This window comes from Morus notabilis, unplaced genomic scaffold (genome assembly GCF_000414095.1).
Source record: "Morus notabilis unplaced genomic scaffold, ASM41409v2 Scaffold877, whole genome shotgun sequence".
NCBI lineage: Eukaryota > Viridiplantae > Streptophyta > Magnoliopsida > Rosales > Moraceae > Morus > Morus notabilis.
Genome location: NW_010362737.1, coordinates 1 through 26,056, shown reverse-complemented (window position 1 = coordinate 26,056; position 26,056 = coordinate 1). Strand labels below are relative to the sequence as shown.

At 38.8% G+C, this 26,056-nt stretch overlaps 3 protein-coding genes across 3 annotated transcripts; all 3 read left to right on the top strand.

The window, feature by feature from the left end:
* Positions 1-3,111: 3,111 nt before the first annotated feature.
* On the top strand, positions 3,112-5,860 carry LOC21412567 (zinc finger BED domain-containing protein RICESLEEPER 2). The gene is made up of 5 exons (XM_024168628.1): positions 3,112-4,746; positions 4,862-5,171; positions 5,287-5,388; positions 5,468-5,539; positions 5,634-5,860. Exons 1-4 carry the CDS (start codon positions 3,112-3,114, stop codon positions 5,470-5,472), a joined length of 2,052 nt encoding a protein of 683 aa, XP_024024396.1. The 3' UTR covers positions 5,473-5,539; positions 5,634-5,860.
* A 12,408-nt stretch (positions 5,861-18,268) lies between these two features.
* On the top strand, positions 18,269-18,823 carry LOC21390716 (dirigent protein 11). Its single transcript, XM_010102774.2, is given in 1 exon segment — positions 18,269-18,823. A coding segment is annotated over 1 exon segment (555 nt).
* A 1,730-nt stretch (positions 18,824-20,553) lies between these two features.
* LOC21390715 (dirigent protein 22) lies at positions 20,554-22,606 on the top strand. Its single transcript, XM_010102773.2, has 2 exons — positions 20,554-21,969; positions 22,199-22,606. Exon 1 carries the CDS (start codon positions 20,702-20,704, stop codon positions 21,338-21,340), a length of 639 nt encoding a protein of 212 aa, XP_010101075.1. The 5' UTR covers positions 20,554-20,701; the 3' UTR covers positions 21,341-21,969; positions 22,199-22,606.
* The last annotated feature ends 3,450 nt before the right edge of the window (positions 22,607-26,056 follow it).

Below are 26,056 nucleotides of genomic sequence, written 5' to 3'. Positions count from 1 at the left end.
CGGCCCTGCCCTCCCCCAGCGTTTGTAGCCATGTTACCCCCAGAACCACCTCAGCACACCCCAATTCAAAAGGAACAAAATCCTCTAAAACCTTGTACCCTTGGATCCTGAGCTCTACCCCTTTACACACTCCCTGTCGTTTAAAACAGGCGCCGTTGCCTAGAATTCCATAGCTACCCGTAGTTGCCATGGGAATTTGCAGCTCTCCCACGACCCTTAGAGATAGGAAATTGTGTGAAGCCCTACTGTCCACCAAAACCATCACCTCGCGGCTTCCAATGGTCCCTTTCAGCTTCAGGGTGTTAGAAGACGAAATTCCTATCAGTGAATTGAGAGAGAGGCCTGCCACCCCTTTGACCTCTTCTGTGGGTGGCTCCACCGCCTCTGCCGATTCCTCATCATCTTCTTTGTCTTCTTCAACCTCTGTGGAGAATAGTTGCCTTTAAGTTGCGCCAACCGGCAAATGGCACCTGTGAATCCAGCCACTGGAACAAGCCGAGGGCCCTTCCCTCCATGCACCGAAGCAGCGTCCCTCTCCCTGCCGCTAGGGCATCGGCGGCTGGGCCTCGAGGTGGTGACCCAACATAGTTTCTAGTTGGAGAAGGGACCCTTGTACGTCCCCGATCTGGATTCCCAAGGCCTCCACGTCCTCCTGTAGCTGTGGTACGTGATCCACCATCGCTCCCATCAAACGTACTATCTCCCTGATCGACTCGAGGTCACCCTCCAAACCAGAGATGCGCTCCGTGGTGCTTGTCGCCGACGCACTGTGAGCCATGGATCGCTGGCTCTGATACCAAATGTTAGGATTCTAGTCACTACTGCTGAATTTAGCTAACAAAAGTTGACTGAAAAGTGGCAATAGCCTTCTTTATTGAATTCAAATTACTCCAATAACATCAAGAGCTTCATCATACCTATGAAGATAGTGAAAACGAAGTAAGAATACCAGAAATGGAAGAATACAGGAAAGAAAGATAAAGAGGGATTTTCGAGGAATCCCACAACCTCCCAGTGATCAATTCTAGCACCAAATTCGATACCTCTCCCCTTCCTTGATGCTCCCCATATAACCACCGATCCAACTAATGTCGCGCACCTCCCCATATGGGCCCTTCGTGCTTGCCACTCTCCCTTCCTGATCCATCTCATTTGGGCCTAGGCCCATCTCAATTCCTCTCTTGGCCCTCCTAACATAAACCTTCCGTACCGGGGGTCTAACAAGTAAATTTTTTACTTTTGGGACAGTATTGGATACAACAAATAAAGGTTGAAGAGCTTGAAGCACAAATTCAAAGAGACGTGATAATTGATATGTAGAAGCGTGTGTGAACATTTATTTAGGGCTGGCAATTTCAGACACGACACGATGAAACGACACGAAAACGACATGAGATAAATGGGTTTGGACCGCACGATTATTAATTGGGTCGTTAACGGGTTGGCACGAATAATACGAAAATAAACGGGTTGGATTTGTGCCAGCCCGTTTAATACGTTAACCCGTTTAATTAAACGTGCCATTATCGGGCCGACACGGCACGACCCGGACCGGCCCGTTTAATATGCCCAAATATATATATTTTTTAAGACAAAACCGGAAAACCCTAAGTCTAAGACTCTAAGTGTCTAACCCCTCTCCCTGTGCGGCCGTCCCTAACCTGACTCCCTCCTTGCTTCAGTTCTCTCTCTCATTCTCTCGAGTCTTATCTCACGCCTCACGGTCTCTTAAGTCTCACCCGCCGGCCTCACCTGCCTCAGTCCTCAGTCCTCACCCGCTTCAGTCCTCACCGCCTCAGTCCTCACCGGCCACCGCCCCAGTCCTCAGTCCTCACCCGCGCCGTTTCAGGTTCAGCCTTTGACTTCACCATTGAGATTGATTTTGTGGGGCGAACGACCATTTGGATTCCGTTTCAAGTAAAGCCCTTAGGAGTTTTCATTTTCTCTTTTTTTTTGTTTTGATTCTTCGACTGTAGTTAGACTTGGCTGGTTTTCACTTTCGATTTTGTTTTGAAAGTTGTTCTTGACTTTGTAGTTAGACTTGACTAGTTTGCTCGATTTGTTCTCAGAGTCTCCAACACCGGAAGTGGTCGCAAACTCTACATTTCTCCCGGTATGTTCTCCACTTCATTCATATGATCTTTTCATGATTGATTTTTTTGTTATTCTGGAGAAGCCAACCATTGAAAGGGGAAAGCTTCATTGATATATGGTGGAAATTTATGAGTAGTAATTTGGTATTTATTGTTAGTCCATAAATGAAAGGGGAAAACGAACTTATTTAAAAGATTCAAACCCACGGAATTTCTTAAAATCTTGATTTGGTTGGTGTGCATCAAATATTCAAACCCCACATGAATTGCCTGCATAGGTGTGAGACACATTACACATGATGTTGCAAATAATTTGACTCATTGATATGATAAGGAATAATTTGACTGCATAGGTGTCCCTTTCATTGATGAATTGCCTGCTTAGGAATAATTACTTCTTGAGTTGTTTTTTTATTTTTTAAGTGTAATTCATTGCAATATGATATTTTGCGTATTTCCTTTCTTGTAAAAATGTAAATTTGCCCTAATTCATCCTATATGAAATAATTTGCTTGTCCCACCAGCAAGGACAAACCCAGAAGATTTGGTAGGTGTCTTGGAATGTAGTGTTGGCTTGGCTTGGCGCCTTGGCCACTACCTTTTTTTTTTCCTTTGCATAATGACAGTGGTGCTGACTATGAATATTTTTAGGCATGGGCTATCACTTTCCAAGTGAAAGTCTTTATCCTTGAAAATGTGAAGAGGAAAAAAAAGAGTGAGAGAGGGAAAAAAAAAAAAACAAGAACATGTTAGTTTTTTTAAAGCCTAAGCCTAATTTACTAGTGGTTGTCTTCTTTTCTTTTTAAAGTAATTGACACATGAAGGATGATGAATATGTATGACATTGTCTCTTTGGACATGTTTCCATAAAATGGTTTCCATAAATGAAAGGGGAAAACAAACTTATTTGCTGAGGAGAAGTGAACAACAAGAACTTTTTCTTTCTTTCTGTTTGTTTTTTTTCCCCTTTTACTTCAAACTTTTTTCTTTTCTCTTGTGCATTGGATATGATTTGGAGATGGATGATTTGCAAGATGGTGTTGGAGTAAATGTAGAGTCAGACAGCTTTACCGCATCCGCTGCTATTATTGGTGATGCACCTATTGCATTGGAGGCGGATGTTGAGCCTGAAGCTAATTCCAAGAATCCGACCACCATTTCTAAACGTAAAAGGAAGCATACTTCTGTTGTTTGGAACCAGTTTGAAAGGCTTCCAATGGGTGCAGATCAGGAGCGCAAGAATGAGAATGGAAGCATGCGACGTCACATGCAATCATGTGTACGTAGAGACACGCGTGACGTGGGCCAACTATTGATATCACAAGACAAAGGGACTTTAGCATTGAGTGTAAAAAGGTTTGATGCTGAACACTTTCATGAATTGATAACAACAGCAATCATTTTGCATGACCTTCCATTCTCCTTTGTTGAATATGAATCTATTAGGGTGACTTACCAATATTTGCATCCTGAGATAACTTTGGTAACTAGAAATACTTTAAAGGCAGATGTCCAAAAAATGTATTCTCGGGAAAAAGCAAGAATAAAATCTATGTTGGAGTTTAGCCCTGGTAGAATTTGTTTGACATTTGATTTGTGGACTTCCATAGTTACAGATGGATATTTGTCATTAACTGCCCATTTTATTGATAAAGATTGGGTATTGCAAAAGAGGATTTTGAATTTTTGCTTCATGCCATCACCACATACTGGTATTGCATTGTCTGAAAAGCTTTATGCATTATTGTGTGAGTGGGGAATTGAATACAAGGTTTTCACTCTTACTTTGGACAATGCCTCTGCTAATGATGTGTCTGTTGATCTGTTGAAGAATCAGTTAATTGAAAACAATGCACTTATTTTTTGTGGTTCTTTTTTTCATATTCGTTGTTGTGCACATGTTTTGAACCTTGTAGTGCAAGAGAGGTTGAGAGATATTGATTCAGTGGTTAAAAAGATTCGTGAGAGTGTGAAATATGTAAGAGGGTCCCAAATTAGAAAGAAGAAGTTTTTAGAGTGTGTGAATCATGTGGGTCTTGATTCTAAGAGAGGTTTGAGGCAAGATGTACCTATAAGATGGAACTCAACATTCCTCATGCTTGACAGTGTCTTGTATTATCGACGAGCATTTTGTCATTTAGAATTGAGTGATTCTAATTACAAGGACTGTCCTAATCCATATGATTGGGAAAAGGCTGAGAAAATTTGTGAATTTTTGGAACCCTTTTATAATATCACTTGTGTTTTTTCGGGATCTAAATACGCCACTGCAAACTTGTACTTTCCAACTGTGTACACAAGTTATTTGTCATTGAAGAAATCCGAGACAAGTGAAGATGCATATTTGTCTGCTATGGCAAAAGCAATGCTTACCAAGTTTGAGAAGTATTGGAAAGATTTCAGTTTGATATTGGCAATTGCGATAGTGCTTGATCCTCGTTACAAGTTGAATTTTGTAGATTATGCTTATGGCAATGTTTATGGAATGAAAGGGTCACCTCAATTTTTAGAAGTTAAGAGAAATTTGGAGTTGTTGTTTGCTGAATACTCTAAGGGCAAGGTTTCTACAATAAATGTTGTGACTTCACTTCCTACTCCTATTGCTAAAAACCCAACACAAAAGTTTTTACAGAGGCAAACCAAAGTATTGAAGGTAACTATGTTTATGAATATTTATATGTTGATTTTGTTAATTTAACATTCATTGATGAATACTAATTGTTCTTTATTTGTCTTTTTCATCTTGTTTTATATCTTTGTAGTTATAGGAGTTCAACAACTTTGAAAACCAAGAGCAAACTGTTATGCAGAAATCAAAGTTAGAAGTTTATTTGGATGAGCCAAGAGTACAAGGGAGTGTTGAGTTGGATGTTCTTGAATTTTGGAAAGGAAATCAGTTTCGTTATCCGGAGCTTTCTTACATGGCTCGTGATATCCTAAGTATTCCAATATCTACTGTAGCATATGAATCTGCCTTTAGTGTTGGAGGACGAGTATTGGATCAATATAGGAGTTCACTTAAACCTGACGTAGTTGAGGCATTTGTGTGTACTAGGGATTGGCTATTTGGAGATAAAGGTATATTTGTTTTTTTTTTTTTTGTGTTTATTTACTGTCTTAGCTTATGTTATCTTAAGTCTTAACCATAGAAGTTATTTATTTTGTGTTGAAAATAACAAATCGATTCGTCAAGCTATGGATGATACTGAAGATGTTTTTAGTTTGGATATCAATGAGCCCACTACTGGTTCATCTCAAAATTCTCACAACCTCAACACCTCAAATGCAATGGAAGGTAACAAGAATTTCCTTGTGGCATGCCTAAGCTATAAATTTCATTTCATTAATAAAATGTTTTCTTTTTCCATGAATAGGTTAAAGCAACTGGAAGAAGAGGTTGATCGGCGAGGAGGTCTCCAAGGTCTTGGCTCTTGGGATTGCTCAAGGTATGCGCTTTTTTTTTACCTTGTGTTTGGTCGCCCAGAAAGTCATTTTCTTTTTGGGAAATTCTGATTTTGGTTGTTATTGACTGATTTGTAGTTTTCTTCTGTGAATGGATGATGGGAAAATGTCTCTATTTAAGCGGTTATAATGGTTTTGTCTATGGAACAATTTGTGGAAGTAGTAATGGAACTGACTTCTTGTAGTTGGGGTTAAGATTTGTATTACTTGCATACATTTTGTATTGGTCTTACTTGGGAGATGTAAAAGAATGTGATGATAATAGAACAGTTTGTGCAAGTAGTAATGCAACTGAATTCTTGTAGTTGGGGTTAAGATTTGTATTACTTGCATACATTTTGTATTGGTCTCACTTGGGAGATGTAAAAGAAGGTGATGATAATGGAACTTACATTTAAATATATTTTCATGAAACATTATTTTCAATTTCAACGTTTTTTCCCTACCAATTGTGCTGTTTTTAAATTTCTTGAACAGTATTATTTTGACGGGTCATAAACGTGTTTTATTCGTGTTGGCTTGTCACGGCACGTTTAGTAATCGTGTTCGCGTGTCGTGTCGTGTTAATCGTGTTATTAACAGTTCGTGTTTGGGTTTCTGACACGTTTATTAATCGTGTCGTGTTCGTGCTCACTGTAATCGTGTCATGCTGTAATCGTGTCGGCCTGAATACGACCCGCAAACACGAATTGTCAGCCCTACATTTATTAATGTAACCGCTTATTACATATACTTGGAATATGTTAGTATTAGATTGATTGTGATTGTATTGGATATTGAGATTTGGCATGATAAATAATGCAATTCATTCATTTTTTATTTTTTTTATTTTTAACAAAAGTATGATTCAGCCACAAAATTAACATTTTGTCACTAATTCTCAGTCCAAGTTAGTGACAAAATATTGATTTGTAGCTAAAAGGCAAGCTTTTAGCTACAAATTTGTCAAATTAGCTACAAAGTTGTTAGTCTTTAGTGACAAAGATTCGTAGCTAAAAGTACCACATTATCTACAAAACTTATTTTGTAGCTAATGGTAGTATATTTAGTTACAAAATCACAATTATTTTTGTAGCTAAGCACTTTTAGTGTTGACGATGTAGCCACGACCTAGCTACTAATAAAAACTTTGTAACTAATTTTTTTAGCTACAAAATTTTGACATATAGCTATAAATGTACGTTGTAGCTAAATTTAAGTTTTCTTGTAGTATGAAGCGGTTTCCTGTTTGGAATAAGATCTGTATGTATGTGTTTTAATCGTTCATCTAATCATTTATAAAATTTCGTTCATCTAATCATTTATAAAATTCCAGAACAGAAAAATATAAGAATTAATTTAAAGAAATTGATAAATATGTTTGAAACCTCGTAATAACAATAGGTTTTTTTTTTTTTGGAAATAAATCAGGTGAGAACCATTATTATAGGCAGGGGAGAATTAAGACATTCCAACTAGCTAGATTGGTAGTTAGCACCTGTAACTTAACTCTATACCACAATGATTCACCAATCTCATCAAAAGAAAATAAAAAGAAATATGATGTTTAAAAGCAGTTAAGCACGCAGGTATGCAAGAAACCAAAGAGAACAAACAACTCCTATCGAGCTAGTGAGACTTTTGTCACTTTTTACATTTAATGTTTGATACATGAATTCTGTTAACATGATATTGATATATTATTATTTAAGCCTAGAAATTAAATGCTTTGGGTTTCTCTCTCTTAAGCTCTGAAAACGGGAGTCATAATTGTGTACTCTTTAAATAAGTGAAGCATACGTATAGAAATGATTTATTTCATATTTAAGTACAATTTTCTTTAAGGCTTGCAATATCAAGGATATGTTCTTTTGGAGTGTGATTTAAGTGTAGTTTTTGAGTTGAATTTGAGTTATAACTTGAGTTGAAGTTGTAACTTGAGTTTGTGTTTGGTTGTGTACATTTGAGTTATGGTTTGAGATAAGAATCTTTTTGAGTTTGTGTTTGAGTGAGTCAAAACTTGAATTTGTATTTAGATAGTATTTTAATAAAAACTCAATGGTGATAAAAAATTTTAATAGGGTATATGAGTGAGGTTTTATTCGTTTTTTCGTTGTCAACGCATAGAAAAAAAATAATCTCAATCAGTATTAAAATGAAAAAATTATAGCATTTTTAAGAATAGAAAAAATTTTGTTCATTAATAGTTGTACTATGTATCGCTATTTATGACCCATTTGTTTTAAAGTTTGAACTTAATTGAACAATTTTTATTACGGAGTTTATGTTTAAATCGAAACGGGCTATTAATTTTTTTTCCGGTGCATAAGCACAGATGTTTATAAGATATAGATTTGAATACGTACGTTTTCCTTGGTTGATGATCATTATTAGCATTAGTTTCAGTTATTATTATTCTCACTTTACTGAGCATGCGTATGCGTGTGAGATGTGATAATTACTACATTATGATTATCACAAAAGTTAATAAGGGGTTCTGGACTTAACCGATCAAACAAATAATAATAATAGTTTACTAATTAAAAACAAGAAAAACAAGATTAGATTTGTACGCGCTTATTTGTTTCTGAGTCCCTTGATGTGTAATTTAATTAATAGACGATATAATTTACCTTCTAGAAACTGAAGAAGATCAAGTACTTCTGTCTCATCTATAATAATAATAATTTGTGTTTTTCTCATGGTTTAGTTTCTTAATCAACCAGTTATTATTTGTTTTTTCAGTGCAGGCGTCGGCACTGGACATTAATGCGTTTTCCATTGGCTTCGCCGGCCCCACACACTACAATGACATACATATTTGATATTACTTAAGTGTTTTTAACACTTTACCTTTTAAATTTGTCACCGTTTAGTAAATTATTCTCTAAATTTTTAATTTCGACAAGTTATCATTTCAATTTGTAAACTTATTGTAATATATCTCATTTTAACGACGACCGTGTTACATTAGTGTCAAAAAAACATGTTCAACTAAAAATTTCAACATTTAAATTCAAATATAATATAAATATTTCAATATCTCAACTTTTAATCCTTTAATTCGAATAAAAATTTTGAGCAAATTTAGTTAAATGGGGTACACTGTAACAAATTTATAAGTTTGGGAGGTAACTTACTAAAATTAAAAGTTTAAAAAATAATTTACTAAACTAACGACAAATTTAAGAGACAGTTATACCAAAAACCTTTACTTAAAAGCGGGTGCATATATTTCCCATAATATTTGTGTAAAATCTAATTATATAATTTGAGCAAAATTATTTAGCAGCTAAACTATATTTGCGTATTCTTACAGTATACTTTGAGCTAGGGCATATAGTATAGAAATTGAAAAAGAAAATAAAAGAAGAGAAGACAAAGATTTAACATTTAGGTATCATTCATTTTACTGATTCGAGTTTTCAGTTTTAGGTTTCTACAGTAAAAAGTTCTCAAAAAATATCACCATGGTACGTCATATTGTACCACAGTTATGCCCAGGGAATATAGGTGCTCTATTTCGTGGCCATTGGTGAACAAAGCAGCGGAGGTACTGCTCTACACAATGATTGACCACTTCTGTCTAGCCGTCGGTTTGCGGATGATAAGTGGAGCTGAGTTTTAACTTAGTACCTGACATTTGGAAGAATGCTTGCCAAAATTGGCTAATAAAAATAGGGTCCCGATCACTAATGATCGATCTAGGAAGACCATGTAATTTGACAACCCCTTCAACAAATTTTTCAGCCACACCTTTAGCAGTAAAAGGATGAGTTAAAGTTAAGAAATGTACGAATTTACTTAACCTGTCCACAACTACCAAAATTGTATCCTGGCCGTGGGATGTCGGCAAGCCTTCAATGAAGTCGAGAGTGATATCTTCCCAGACTTGGCAATGAATGGTCAAAGGTTGCAGGAGGCCGGCAAGGGGGAGTGTCTCGGACTTCATCTTCTGGCAGACTTCACATCGCTTGACATATTCATGGACGGCTTGGTGCATTTTAGGCCAATAGAATTGTTGAGCTAGTCTCTTGAACGTCCGCAACACTCCTGAGTGCCCCCTAATTTTTGTGTCATGAGCCTCGTGTATGAGTTTAGACTGTAGCACCCCATGAGAAGGAATAACCACTTTGCCTTTGAATAAAATGAGTCCTTGGTGCCATGAGTAGTGCCCCTCAGGTTGAGCCTTGGCCCTTTGATCTACAAATTGTATATAAGAATCTCTTTCATAAGCTCATTTAATCTCATCCCACATGGTTACAGAGGGCACGTGGAGATGATGAAGAACTGGGCTGTGAGGCTTGCGTGAGAGGGCGTCTGCAGCTGAGTTTTCATGGCTTGGACGGTAAGTAATTTCATAGTCGTAGCCCATTAATTTGGCTACCCACTTCTATTGCTCAGGTGTTGCCACACGTTGCTCCAAGAAGTACTTCAAGCTACGCTTGTTAGTTTTGATGAAAAACTTTCTGCCCAGTAAATAAGGACTCCATAGGAGTATGGCCTCCACAATTGCAAGCATTTCCTTGTCATACGTTAACCAAGATTTTTTTGTAACCCCCAGTGCTCGACTCATAAACGCAATGGGCTTGCCTTGCTGCGATAAAATTGTGCCAATCCCGTCTCCTGAGGCATCGGTTTCAATGGTGAAGGAATCATTGAAATTAGGCATAGCCAAAATGGGAGTGGTGGTCATTGCTTGCTTAAGAGCCGAGAATGTTGTTTTAGCATCGTCATTCCATTCGAACTGTCCCTTCTTGAGTGAGTGAGTAAAAGGTTGTGTGATGATGCCATAACGCTGGACGAACTTCTTGTAATACCCTGTCAAGCCTAAAAACTCACGTGATTCAGAAATATTAGTAGGACGTGGCCATGCTACCATGGCTACAATTTTTTGGTCGTCCACCTTTACCCCTTGAGGCGTGATAATATGCCCCAAATATTCTAATTCTTGCTGGCCGAATACGCATTTACTGGTTTTGGCAAAAAAATTATTTTGCCTCAAAATCTCCAAAGTTTGTTCAACATGCATCACATGGCTATCCTAAGTTGGACTATATACGAGAATATCATCGAAGAAAACCAAGATGAACTTCCGAAGGTAAGGTTGAAATATCGAGTTCATAATGGCCTGAAATGTAGAAGGTGCATTACAAAGGCCAAAAGGCATTACGAGATATTCGTAATGGCCATTATGAGTACGAACAATAGTCTTAGAAATATCGGAAGAATTTACTCTTACTTGATGATAGCCGGCCTGTAGATCCAACTTTGTAAAATAAGAGGCGCCATATAATTCATCGAGCATGTCGTCAACTGTTAGGATAGGGAAATGGTATTTGATGGTGGCGATATTAAGCGCGCGATAGTCCGTGCAAAATTGTCAACTTCCATCCTTTTTCTTTACTAGCAAAACCGGCGAAGAAAACGGACTAGTGCTAGGACAGATGAGCCTGGAGTTCAACATTTCTTGAACTTGCTTTTCAATCTCGTCCTTTTGAAAATGGGCGTATCAGTAGGGTCGTACATTGATTGGCTCGGTGCCTTCTTTAAGTTTAATGCAGTGATCTACCTCGTGCATAGGTGGTACACACGAGGGTTCCTGGAACACGTCCCCATACTCGTGCAATACTCGCAGCAAGTCTTATTGTTTCACGTCGTACGTTCCCCCCTGTGATGCTGCTTCTGTGGTTGGAGGAAAGTTTACTACAAACAATGTGTGGTCTCTTCGGCAGTCTTTGATTATTTCTTGTAATGTAGCCTTTTGAATGGATTGCTCGCCTATCCCCTGTAGCTTTCAGACTTGATTATCCCAAATGAATTCCATGGTTGATTGCTTCCAATTACAAACCACGGAACCCAGCATTTCTAGCCATTGAATGCCAAGCACTAGATCGAGACCTGATAATGGTAGCGAGAAGAGGGTGAGATAAAACTTAGTTCCTTGTAAATTCACCATTACCTTATCAAAACGCCCTTGACACTTCAAACACTCGCCATTTGCAATCTGAACAGTAAATGTATCTGTTGGTACCACTGGTAATCGTAGCATGCTTGCTAGACGATCACTGATTAAGTTGTGTGTTGACCTACTGTCGATCAGCACCACTACCTCGAGAGAACCCATCATTGCTCTCATACGCATCGTCCTCGGAGCAGTCCATCCCGTCAAGGCGTGTAACGTGATTTCGGGTTCAAGTTCAAGTCCCTGCACCTCTGTTGCATCTCCCCTGTGGTCATCTTCCAGCGTTTATTGATCAGTAATTTCCTCACATATCACGTTATCGGCATGCCCCTCCAAGAGTAATAGCTACGGTTTTTGACATCTGTGGCCTGCTGTAAAACGTTCATTGCAGTTGAAACATAGACCTTGTGCTCTTTTCCTCTGCATTTCCTCCCAAGACAAACGTTTCATGGGTCCTGCGGCTGCGGGTGTAGCAAGAACTACACGAGTGGTTGGTGGAAGAGCTAACGGAGCTCTCGCAGGTGGTAACCGCATGAACCTTCTTTGTCGTGCAAGTTGATCGTCCCTCACCCGTGCCAAGTTAATAGCCTCTTTGAGCGACTGTGGCTTAAACATTCAAATACCATCTGCTATTTCAGCCTTCAAACCGCCCATGAATGTCCCCACCAATGCTTTCTGAGTCCATCCTTGGACCCTGTTATTGAGCTTTTCAAACTCGCGTTGGTAATCCCTCAGAGTTCCTAGCTGTCTGACTCGGGAGAGAACTTCGTCGAAGTCCTCATATTCTGATGGTCCGAAGTGAGCCCAGAGTTCTTCCTTAAATTACTCCCATGAAATCACATGTCCTTCATCCCGAAATGTTCTGCGAATCCACTACCACCATTGGTTAGCCTCTCCTTCCAAATGATATGCTGCCATGGAAACCTTTTGGGCTTCCGCCGTGCCCTGGGATTCAAAGAACTAGTGCACTCAGTTGAGCCATTCGGTTGGGCCATCCCTTGGAAATAGTGGGAATTCCAGCCGTTTTGGAGGAGATGATCTGCCGACACCCATCGTTGCCTTCTCGGTGAGCGTTGCCATGGTTAGGGTTCTCCTTATTTGTGATCAACACACTCGAAAGCCGATTGAAAGCTTCCTCCATTCGCTGTAGTCCTTCCTGAACTACACCAAGTCCAGACTCCAAGCGCTCAATACGCTCCTTGTTAGTGCCCATAAGCAACCTGCTCTGATACCAAATGATAGGTCCCAAACACATAGATGATTCTTAGGATAATTTGTGTTCTCTTCGTGTGTAAGAATTATACTCAAGTTAAACTCCAAAAGAACAAGCCAGTTTCCCAACCAAAAAACCACATGGCCAAAGCAATGAAGAATATCAAAATAACGACGTTCATAAATTTTCTTCACAATCAACTCTCTCTTTGATAGGTCCCAAACACACAGATGATTCTTAAGATAATTTGTGTTCTCTTTGGGTAAGAACGTACCACAAACAAGTTTCCTCTTCGGGTGAGGAATGTACCACAATTTGAATGCAAATGATTTCTTCCCCCTTCATTGATAACTTTCAGCTGCTTTAAATAAGCAAAGCCTCGTATAAGAAACCTAAAACGGAACCACAACCCACGTAACACACGTGGAAACATACATGCAAAACACGTAAAAAACACATAGCATAACAAATGGGAATAACACGCAACAGAAAAACACATAAAACTCTCAATGGTAAATGACCCAGTCCAATCCAGCGATCTTCTCGTTCTCTACTTGTCCACGGCTGCAACGGCTACTTGTTCATGACTGCAACTGCAACGGTTTTGATTCACGTCCACTTCAATCCAGATATTTGGGATTCGGGTTTGGGCCTCTCTCTGAACGATGTGGCCTAACAATGCTCCTAACAATACTCCCCCCCCTCCAGTGGACGCTTGTCCTCAAGGTCCACAGATGGAAACTGCGCAAGTAAGGATTGGGTTGTCTCCCAAGTGGCCTCCTCCGCTGGTAGGCACTTCCATTGGACTAAGCTTTTCTTCTTTAAATTTATTTCCTCGTTTGACCCAGCAAGTCTCCAGTATTTGTTGCGGTTCCAATATAACTGCGCCTTCATCAGTCACTAGTGGCTATTCTGTAGATGGCACCACCATGTCTCCCACGATTTTTTTTAACAAGGAAACATAGAAAACATGATGAATGCGGGCTCCTTCTGGCAACTGAAGCTTATATGCAACTGCTCCATTTTTTTGTAGCACTGGGTATGGTCCGTAAAATCGACTGGCGAGCTTCTGGTGAGCACGTCTGAAAACAGACTGCTGCCGATAGGGGTGTAACTTAAGAAACACCATATCGCCTACTTCAAAAGTCAAATCCCTTCTCTTGTGATCCGCTATCCGCTTCATGCGATTGCTGGAAGTCTCGAGATTAGCTTTAAGTTGGCGCAACAACTTTTCTCTAGACATGAAACTCTGGTCCACTTCACACACCGAAGATAAGCCATTATGGTAAATGGGAAGTGGAGGAGGCAAATGGCCGTACAACCCCTGAAATGGGGTCATTCCTGTATATGCATGGTACGTCATATTGTACCACAGTTATGCCCAGGGAATATAGGTGCTCCATTTCGTGGCCATTGGTGAACAAAGCAGCGGAGGTACTGCTCTACACAATGATTGACCACTTCTGTCTGGCCGTCGGTTTGCGGATGATAAGTGGAGCTGAGTTTTAACTTTGTACCTGACATTTGGAAGAATGCTTGCCAAAATTGGCTAATAAAAATAGGGTCCCGATCACTAATGATCGATCTAGGAAGACCATGTAATTTGACAACCCCTTCAACAAATTTTTCAGCCACACCTTTAGCAGTAAAAGGATGAGTTAAAGTTAAGAAATGTACGAATTTACTTAACCTGTCCACAACTACCAAAATTGTATCCTGGCCGTGGGATGTCGGCAAGCCTTCAATGAAGTCGAGAGTGATATCTTCCCAGACTTGGCAAGGAATGGTCAAAGGTTGCAGGAGGCCGGCAAGGGGGAGTGTCTCGGACTTCATCTTCTGGCAGACTTCACATCGCTTGACATATTCATGGACGGCTTGGTGCATTTTAGGCCAATAGAATTGTTGAGCTAGTCTCTTGAACGTCCGCAACACTCCTGAGTGCCCCCTAATTTTTGTGTCATGAGCCTCGTGTATGAGTTTAGACTGTAGCACCCCATGAGAAGGAATAACCACTTTGCCTTTGAATAAAAGGAGTCCTTGGTGCCATGAGTAGTGCCCCTCAGGTTGAGCCTTGGCCCTTTGATCTACAAATTGTATATAAGAATCTCTTTCATAAGCTCATTTAATCTCATCCCACATGGTTACAGAGGGCACGTGGAGATGATGAAGAACTGGGCTGTGAGGCTTGCGTGAGAGGGCGTCTGCAGCTGAGTTTTCATGGCTTGGACAGTAAGTAATTTCATAGTCGTAGCCCATTAATTTGGCTACCCACTTCTATTGCTCAGGTGTTGCCACACGTTGCTCCAAGAAGTACTTCAAGCTACGCTTGTTAGTTTTGATGAAAAACTTTCTGCCCAGTAAATAAGGACTCCATAGGAGTATGGCCTCCACAATTGCAAGCATTTCCTTGTCATACGTTAACCAAGATTTTTTTGTAACCCCCAGTGCTCGACTCATAAACGCAATGGGCTTGCCTTGCTGCGATAAAATTGTGCCAATCCCGTCTCCTGAGGCATCGGTTTCAATGGTGAAGGAATCATTGAAATTAGGCATAGCCAAAATGGGAGTGGTGGTCATTGCTTGCTTAAGAGCCGAGAATGTTGTTTTAGCATCGTCATTCCATTCGAACTGTCCCTTCTTGAGTGAGTGAGTAAAAGGTTGTGTGATGATGCCATAACGCTGGACGAACTTCTTGTAATACCCTGTCAAGCCTAAAAACTCACGTGATTCAGAAATATTAGTAGGACGTGGCCATGCTACCATGGCTACAATTTTTTGGTCGTCCACCTTTACCCCTTGAGGCGTGATAATATGCCCCAAATATTCTAATTCTTGCTGGCCGAATACGCATTTACTGGTTTTGGCAAAAAAATTATTTTGCCTCAAAATCTCCAAAGTTTGTTCAACATGCATCACATGGCTATCCTAAGTTGGACTATATACGAGAATATCATCGAAGAAAACCAAGATGAACTTCCGAAGGTAAGGTTGAAATATCGAGTTCATAATGGCCTGAAATGTAGAAGGTGCATTACAAAGGCCAAAAGGCATTACGAGATATTCGTAATGGCCATTATGAGTACGAACAATAGTCTTAGAAATATCGGAAGAATTTACTCTTACTTGATGATAGCCGGCCTGTAGATCCAACTTTGTAAAATAAGAGGCGCCATATAATTCATCGAGCATGTCGTCAACTGTTAGGATAGGGAAATGGTATTTGATGGTGGCGATATTAAGCGCGCGATAGTCCGTGCAAAATTGTCAACTTCCATCCTTTTTCTTTACTAGCAAAACCGGCGAAGAAAACGGACTAGTGCTAGGACAGATGAGCCTGGAGTTCAACATTTCTTGAACTTGCTTTTCAATCTCGTCCTTTTGAAAATGGGCGTATCAGTAGGGTCGTACATTGATTGGCTCGGTGCCTTCTTTAAGTTTAATGCAGTGATCTACCTCGCGCATAGGTGGTACACACGAGGGTTCCTGGAACACGTCCCCATACTCGTGCAATACTCGCAGCAAGTCTTATTGTTTCACGTCGTACGTTCCCCCCTGTGATGCTGCTTCTGTGGTTGGAGGAAAGTTTACTACAAACAATGTGTGGTCTCTTCGGCAGTCTTTGATTATTTCTTGTAATGTAGCCTTTTGAATGGATTGCTCGCCTATCCCCTATAGCTTTCAGACTTGATTATCCCAAATGAATTCCATGGTTGATTGCTTCCAATTACAAACCACGGAACCCAGCATTTCTAGCCATTAAATGCCAAGCACTAGATCGAGACCTGATAATGGTAGCGAGAAGAGGGTGAGATAAAACTTAGTTCCTTGTAAATTCACCATTACCTTATCAAAACGCCCTTGACACTTCAAACACTCGCCATTTGCAATCTGAACAGTAAATGTATCTGTTGGTACCACTGGTAATCGTAGCATGCTTGCTAGACGATCACTGATTAAGTTGTGTGTTGACCTACTGTCGATCAGCACCACTACCTCGAGAGAACCCATCATTGCTCTCATACGCATCGTCCTCGGAGCAGTCCATCCCGTCAAGGCGTGTAACGTGATTTCGGGTTCAAGTTCAAGTCCCTGCACCTCTGTTGCATCTCCCCTGTGGTCATCTTCCAGCGTTTATTGATCAGTAATTTCCTCACATATCACGTTATCGGCATGCCCCTCCAAGAGTAATAGCTACGGTTTTTGACATCTGTGGCCTGCTGTAAAACGTTCATTGCAGTTGAAACATAGACCTTGTGCTCTTTTCCTCTGCATTTCCTCCCAAGACAAACGTTTCATGGGTCCTGCGGCTGCGGGTGTAGCAGGAACTACACGAGTGGTTGGTGGAAGAGCTAACGGAGCTCTCGCAGGTGGTAACCGCATGAACCTTCTTTGTCGTGCAAGTTGATCGTCCCTCACCCGTGCCAAGTTAATAGCCTCTTTGAGCGACTGTGGCTTAAACATTCAAATACCATCTGCTATTTCAGCCTTCAAACCGCCCATGAATGTCCCCACCAATGCTTTCTGAGTCCATCCTTGGACCCTGTTATTGAGCTTTTCAAACTCGCGTTGGTAATCCCTCAGAGTTCCTAGCTGTCTGACTCGGGAGAGAACTTCGTCGAAGTCCTCATATTCTGATGGTCCGAAGTGAGCCCAGAGTTCTTCCTTAAATTACTCCCATGAAATCACATGTCCTTCATCCCGAAATGTTCTGCGAATCCACTACCACCATTGGTTAGCCTCTCCTTCCAAATGATATGCTGCCATGGAAACCTTTTGGGCTTCCGCCGTGCCCTGGGATTCAAAGAACTAGTGCACTCAGTTGAGCCATTCGGTTGGGCCATCCCTTGGAAATAGTGGGAATTCCAGCCGTTTTGGAGGAGATGATCTGCCGACACCCATCGTTGCCTTCTCGGTGAGCGTTGCCATGGTTAGGGTTCTCCTTATTTGTGATCAACACACTCGAAAGCCGATTGAAAGCTTCCTCCATTCGCTGTAGTCCTTCCTGAACTACACCAAGTCCAGACTCCAAGCGCTCAATACGCTCCTTGTTAGTGCCCATAAGCAACCTGCTCTGATACCAAATGATAGGTCCCAAACACATAGATGATTCTTAGGATAATTTGTGTTCTCTTCGTGTGAGAATGTACCACAAACAAGTTTCCTCTTCGGGTGAGGAATGTACCACAATTTGAATGCAAATGATTTCTTCCCCCTTCATTGATAACTTTCAGCTGCTTTAAATAAGCAAAGCCTCGTACAAGAAACCCAAAACGGAACCACAACCCATGTAACACACGTGGAAACATACACGCAAAACACGTAAAAACATAGCATAACAAATGGGAATAACACGCAACAAAAAAAAACACATAAAACTCTCAACGGTAAATGACCCAGTCCAATCCAGTGATATTTTCGTTCTCTACTTGTCTACGACTGCAACTGCAACGGCTACTTGTTCATGACTGCAACTGCAACGGTTTTGATTCACGTCCACTTTAATCTAGACATTTGGGATTCGATTTTGGGCCTCTCTCTGAACGACGTGGCCTAACAATGCTCCTAACACTCTTGCACATTCTTTCAAACGCCGATCATAATCATGATCAATACCCTACCTTCTCAAATGACCTATCTCCGAAAGTGCTAGGGCTAAAGTGAGAGAAACTGAGCCACATCCACTTCTACTTCCACGACGTCATCAGCAGCAAAAACCCGACGACTGTCAAAATTGCCGAAGCACAAGTGACGAACAAATCATTGACGGTTTTCGGCAGGGTGATGATGATGGACGACCCTTCGACGGTGGGGCCAGAGCGGAGCTCCAAGAAAGTTGGAAAAGTTCAAGGCATATGTGTCTCGGCTTCGCAATCTGATGTAGGGATTTTAATGGTTCACAACTACATCTGTACGGAAGGGAAATATAACGGAAGCATCCCCAACATCTTGGTACGAAACGCTGCGCTTTCAGACTTGAAAGAGATGTCGATCGTCGGAAGAAATGGACTTTTCAGATTCGCAGGAGAGTATGCTCAGGCAAGGACTCATAAGTTTGATGCCAAAACTTTGGATGCTGTTGTGGAGTATAATATTTATGTTATCCACTACTGAGATGATGAGAGCTATATTATACGTTTTTCCCACGTTTGTAATTTTATTTGCCTGTCTTTGTGTGTGCGTGATGTTTGCTCAAGTATCGACCAAAGGAGACGTTGATACCCGATTTTGTACTAAGTCCATTTAAGGGTCCAAGCCCAATTATGACGTCACGCAATGTTATTGAGCTCGCTTCGTGAATCTAAGTCACGCTCAGAGAACTCATATAAGTTGTGGTTTGGTAGGCTATGTGTAATAAAGTATGTCCATTTGTCATTTAGTTTGATCTAATTTGAATCCCATATGAGGATTTTTTAGAATTAATCAGATTAAATATAAATGGGTAATGGAGAAATCTCAGTCTAATGTCTATTTTTCCAAAGCAAAAAAGCTTATATATAAGTAATTCCAAATGGAGCTTATAATTAATTGATATTTATTAAATTGTTAAGTTTATTGGATTAATTTATCATAATTGGGCACGCTATGATTCTTAATAAGTTAATACGTTTGGGCTGTACGACATATTCTTAAATTTTAAGAGAAGGCGAATAATTAGAAAACAGATATATCCACATTATAAAATTGTCCCATCATTTGTTTTTTTAACCATGCCAACTTGCTTCTTCAGTTCCTTCTATACTTTTTGGCGCTTTCTCTGCACCACTTGATTATGTTTTGCCCAGTACATTACTAGTATACATATTTATAATAATTTACAGGTAAAGTGGGTAGGTGTACTTTTCAAGGTTTTTTAATTATTAATTTTTATTTTGAACTACTCTTACACATGCCCCTCAACTTTAGGATAGTTTTTATTTTGCCTTTCAAACGTTAAAAAACTCTCACTTTGTTCCCAAATTTTAAATCAGTTCAACATTAACCCTATATTTTATAATTTTCACTATAATAGATTGAAAAAAAGATGGGGTTAAAAAGTCATTTGGTCTTTTTTTCGTTTGTTTTTAACATAAGTTCTAATATAAAAGGTTAAGTGAGATGCCTCTTTTTCAATTAGTGTTGAAGGAAACTATAATAGAAGGAACTAAATGGAAATAATTCAAAATTTAAAAGATAAATGAAAATTCTAATAGTTCAGGAGATAAAATAAGAATGACACTAAAATCTGAATGGCACATGTGAGAATAATCTTTTTTTTTTTTAAGATTATTTCTATGGTTTTCTTTTGTCCTTATTGCAGATGATCAATTGAAAAATAAGAAAGTTAAGAGCAGAGCTGGTCCAAACATGGAGAACCAAGTACTCAACTCAACCAATGGGATATGTATTATGATTTGTCTAGTCTTAAATCTTTTTAGATAGTCAAACGGATCTAGAGTCTTGACTAAGTAGAAATTAAGGTTTGAGTTTCTCATCAGGGCAGTCACAAAAAAATGCCTTTTTTAACGCAAAAAACCTCATATTTGTAGATTAGAGGTGAAATTTTGAGTCGCAATCCGGTCCGATTTACACTTGACGGTTTAAATGGAAAGTTTGAGCCAGACCGGTTTTAAAAGAAAAAGAATCAATCTAATTCAACTCAAAATTTTATATGATATTTTCAAAAAAGATATTTAAAAAGAGGGTATCCAAATAAGTTTTTAAGCTCGAAATTAACCTCGCCCAATTAAGTTCAAAGATTAAGGTCAAACATGATTAAGTCCGGATCAACAGTGACGAGACTCGTCTATTTAAGCTGATTTAAACTTAGAGTTCTATTTAGATACATTAAATCTTAACTTTTTTTTTTTATTATTTTCACAAAAGCAAAAAGAAAAATACCATGCTTGCGCATTTAGCTACATCTATATACATGGACGATGATAGATAAAAAAGAATCGCTCTCTCTCTCTCTCTCCATTAGGATCACCACTCCTCTTTGTCTCCCCAACAATGTCCTCCAATTCCAATGCTCCCCAAAAAACCATTCTCTCTTTCCTCATCCTCTTCGTCTTGATGATCATCAGCACCATTCCCAGTTGTAGCAGTTCTAGTACATCCACATCCACATCCACAGTGACCGAAGATCACCACAAAAAATTCTCGAGAAAATTATCTCTGAAAGAACTATGGTTTAAGCGAGAGAAACTGAGCCACCTCCACTTCTACTTCCACGACATCGTCGGCGGCAAAAACCCGACAGCCATCCAAATCGCCGGGCCGCCGGTTACAAACGCGTCGTCCACGTTTTTCGGCCTTGTGACGGCGATCGACGATCCTTTGACGGTGGGGCCCGAGCCGAATTCCAAGCAATTGGGAAGAGCTCAAGGACTGTATGCCTCGGCTTCTCAGTCTGAGGTTGGATTGATGATGGTCCTTAACTATGTCTTCACGGAAGGGAAGTACAATGGAAGCACTCTCAGCATCTTGGGACGAAACGCCGCCTTTTCGGCGGTGAGAGAGATGCCGATTGTCGGAGGAAGTGGACTTTTCAGGTTTGCAAGAGGGTATGCTCAGGCCAGGACTCATAAGTTTGATTTAAAAACTGGTGATGCGGTTGTGGAATACAATGTCTATGTTTTGCACTACTAATGAGGTTTGTTTTAATCAAAATAAGAGATCAAATTATGAGTTAATTGTTTTTTGTTTTTTACTTTTTTGGAACCTATGTCAGGAATATTTTGGCCCAGTTTGGTATTGACCTAGCTAAAGTTGTCAAAGTTGTGTGATGAGAAGCAAAAAAATAGATTTTTAAATAATTTTCACCTAAAAGCAGAATCAGTCTAGGCGAATTCTGATTTCAAATGCGGGAATCAGCTAAGGCTGATAAATGAAAGTTTCTTATTCTCAATTTTACGCCAATAAAATTTAAAAATTACCATCTTGCCAATCACATTTGAAGAAGAACTCCACCACTCAGATCTCCTCAAATTTGAGTCGATTTGTTACTGAAATGGGAATTCTAGGGCTCGATCTGGGAGATTCGAGTTGAAATGCAGCCGAATCTCTCCCCCTTCGGCACCGTCCTCGGAAACCCCTTCCTTTTCAATGGCGATTTGAGCGAGGGTTTTCAGAGCTCTAGGTTTTTCTTTTTTCTCCCCTTTTTGTTGTCCCAAGGAGGCGAGATGGATTTCTCCAACGTCGGGAACAAGATTCTCAGCTCTGTTTGGTCCGCGAGATCGCTCGGTCTTCTTCCTTCTTCCACTTCCGATCGCCCTGAGGTAATTTGTTTTTTGTTTTCCTGATCAATTTTCGTAATGTGTCTAGTTTTTGGTTTCTTTTCTCACTCTTTCTTGAATCTGAACATTTCGGTGTTTGATTGGTAATTTTATCGAACTGTCTAGTCATGATTGTTAGCGAAATGTTGGGAAAATGAGTGAAATTTGGAAGTAAATGTTTTGATTTTACTGAATTATTGTACTTACTTAAGTGAGCATTTAACTTTCTCAGCTGCCAAACAGAAAAGGGGAAAGAAAAACGTTTTACTCGAAGTATAAGCTGATTGGAAAAGTGGCTTAGCAGTGTGTATCAAGCTAAGACAATATATCGTAAAACCCAGCTGATGCCATTGCAATTAGGGCTTAAAAAATACTGTGTAATTGAAGCATTGTGCGTGTGGTTGCTAAAGACGTGGGAAAATGAGAGATTTTTAAAATGAATTTTTTTAATGAAAGGCAGGAAAACGAGTGAAATTTTGAAAATAAAATGTTTTGGCTCAGTCATGCTGCCTTTTTGGAACTATAGGGTTTGTTTTATAAATCATTAATTTTCTCAGCAGTTTAAAGAAAAGAAAAACAGAGGCATTTTAACTTGATGTTATGCTGATTGGAAGGGCTTCACAATGTACATCAAGGTAAGATAATATACAGTTATAGTCACTCAGTCCTGTCAAAATTAGGGCTTAAATATTCTGTTAAATAAATGCATCATTGAGTTAGTGCTTGTGGAAAATGAGCCTAACAATGTATATCAAGCGAACCCAGAACCGTATGTTGTGTTTATTAAGCTGACTGGTGTTTGCTGGGTTCTTATGTCGTTTTTCCAAAGAAGTTTTGGTTTCATGGTGATAAAGTGGTGAAGAATCTACGAACCCTATCATTTAGCTGCTGAGAGTTAGTGGAAACACCAGAAGTATTTCTTTTTCACAAAATTAAAGTAAAGCATGGAGCCTCACTTTGCTCTAGATATTATTTTTCAAATGAAGGGTAGTGTACCACAAGGCAAAGCAATATGGGAACTTGAAACTGTGGATCTGTTTTGTGATTTGTGTATCAAAGAGGTGGAAGATGGACGCCGTCTTGAAACTCATCTTGATAAAGTTGGAAGGAAAAATTTAATTCGGAAATTTAATCCAGATGGTTTCGTTTATGAAGAGAATCAACTAGAAGACAATGTAAGAAAATCAAGCTTTACTATCACAAGAAATAGATGAAATATGATATTTTAATGAGCACGACTTAATTTGCATAATGACTCTACAAGTTTTTGAGAATGGAAATATTTTTGTTGTATATGTTGGTTATTCCCTAATGCTCCTTTTTGTTGTAACTATGTATTGTGAATAAAGAAATAAAAAAAAAGAATTAATTATCATAAATTTATTATTAGAAAACTCAGAATCATAGTATTATGTTTATTTTATTTTATTTTTTTTTAAAGTTAAACAAGTATTGCTACATATTAAAAATAATTATATATATTTAAGTTTTATATGATGTCTATTTTGGTCATTTTAATTATCTACAGTAATTTAACATTATAATTTATCAAACATTATTACACTGATTTTAAAACCAATACAGTTAGTATAATTATAGTTTACTAAATACTCAGTTATTTTTGTTGGAAAAAATGGTTTGTTAAGTTATTTTAAAGACCCATTTTGAGGCCTATATTCGAATAGGACCCAATAGGTTTTTAGGACGGGTTACAATGGATTTACGTTCTCCGTCGCAAGGAGATTGAAATTGGATATTCATACGCTCAAAATGGATATTGGGTGAATGAGAAAGTTATGCTTTAAGAATGCAACTTGTAATGGTTAAGTTGGTTAGGAAAATTACAAAATCCCACATTGGCTAGGAATAGAGCCATGGTGGTGTTTATAAGTGATTGCACTTTGAAACCTAGGTAAGCATATATTCTAGAGAGGTTCTCTTACGCGCAGGACGGGTGCGAATCATAGTCCCAGCGGGTTTGGGGCTCAATGTGTACGGACACAAATGATGGACCAGAAAACTTGCTTCGTGCGAGCCAAGATTTTTGTAATTTTTATTTTTGATTCAGCCAAGACTTTTCCAACCGTTTGTCCTAACCTTAATGATGTGCTTAATGGCTAAAAAATGAGCATAATGGTGATTAAAGGAGGGCTTAATGGTATACTTAATACCGAGCTTAATGGTGGACTTAATGGCTGGTTATGCCATCAGTTTTGTGTTCATAAAATCCGAACTTACTGTGGATTTGTGGCTAGGTTCATCATGCACATTTTGCACCGTGAATAAAGAAATAAAAAAAAAGAATTAATTATCATAAATTTATTATTAGAAAACTCAGAATCATAGTATTATGTTTATTTTATTTTTTTATTTTTTTAAGTTAAACAAGTATTGCTACATATTAAAAATAATTATATATATTCAAGTTTTATATGATGTCTATTTTGGTCATTTTAACTATCTACAGTAATTCAACATTATAATTTATCAAACACTATTATATTGATTTTAAAACCAGCACAGTTAGTATAATTATAGTTTACTAAATACTCAGTTATTTTTGTTGGAAAAAATGGTTTGTTAAGTCATTTTAAAGACCCATTTTGAGGCCTATATTCGAATAGGACCCAATAGGTTTTTGGGACGGGTCACAATGGATTTACGTTCTCCGTTGCAAGGAGATCGAAATTGGATATTCATACGCTCAAAATGGATATTGGGTGAATGAGAAATTTATGCTTTAAGAATGCAACTTGTAATGGTTAAGTTGGTTTGGAAAATTACAAAATCCCACATTGGCTAGGAATAGAGCCATGGTGGTGTTTATAAGTGATTGCACTTTGAAGTCTAGGTAAGTATATATTCCAGAGAGATTCTCTCACACGCAAGACGGGTACGAATCATAGTCCCAGCGGGTTTGGGGCTCAATGTGTACGGACACAAATGATGGACCAAAAAACTCGCTCCGTGCAAGCTTATTTTTGTAATTTTTATTTTTGATTCAGCCAAGACTTTTCCAACCGTTTGCCCTAACCTTAATGATGTGCTTAATGGCTAAAAAATGAGCATAATGGTGATTAAAGGAGGGCTTAATGGTATACTTAATACCGAGCTTAATGGTGGACTTAATGGCTGGTTATGCCATCAGTTTTGTGTTCATAAAATCTGAACTTACTGTGGATTTGTGGCTAGGTTCATCATGCACGTTTTGCACCATTAAGATGTGCGTTTAAGTCCCATAATGCCATGTTTTGTAGCCCTTATTTCGAGAACCTATAAAACCCATGCACCACATAAAGGACATGTACACATTTCCGAGTTCTCTTCTCGATTCTCTCTTCTCTTGCGAGTTCTTTGTGTGTTTTTATTTGTAGTTCAATTTTGGTGATAAAGGGAAGGTCCAAGTTCTAGTTCGCCGGACGGTTTTGATAGTGCTTCGAGCTACCGTCGTCGTCGTTGTATCTTGGGAGACAGACGTCCAACATTGCCTCAAGCACTCGCCGGAAGGGACGAATCTGTTTTAAGGAAAGCGTGGTTCACGTGCCTCGATATCCTTACAATTCAGTTTCTGAGTTTGGTACAAAAGTTGAATTAGTGTTGTAACGATTTTGTTATTTTATTTTTTCATAAATTATTGTTGTTCTTCTTTGTATTTTCTATATTTTTCTAACAATTTTTTGTAATAATATTTTTTCTTTCAACACTATTAAAAATAATTTTTTCAAAATTCACAGCACTACTGAACTACGTTTTTATATATTTATTTATAATTTACACTTTTGTTCTGTGTTTTCATAATATAAAATGATGCACATTCTATTGAAAACATTCTGGAAGGATCTAATTTGCATTCTTATTCTTAACTAAAAAATTTAAAATAAAATAAAAAAAGAAGAAGAAGAAGCGTTTAAAGCAAGGCCAAGACGAGTAACTTGCTTTTTTTTTTTTTAAAAGTAAAATAAAACCCTTTCAATCAACATAATGAGGCATTGGCATTGCCTTTTCCATTGGCTGTCGACCCCACACAGTACATTACCTAAAGTTGGTGTCGGCCATTATTTCACAGGGGTCATGATCAACATTTGTAATT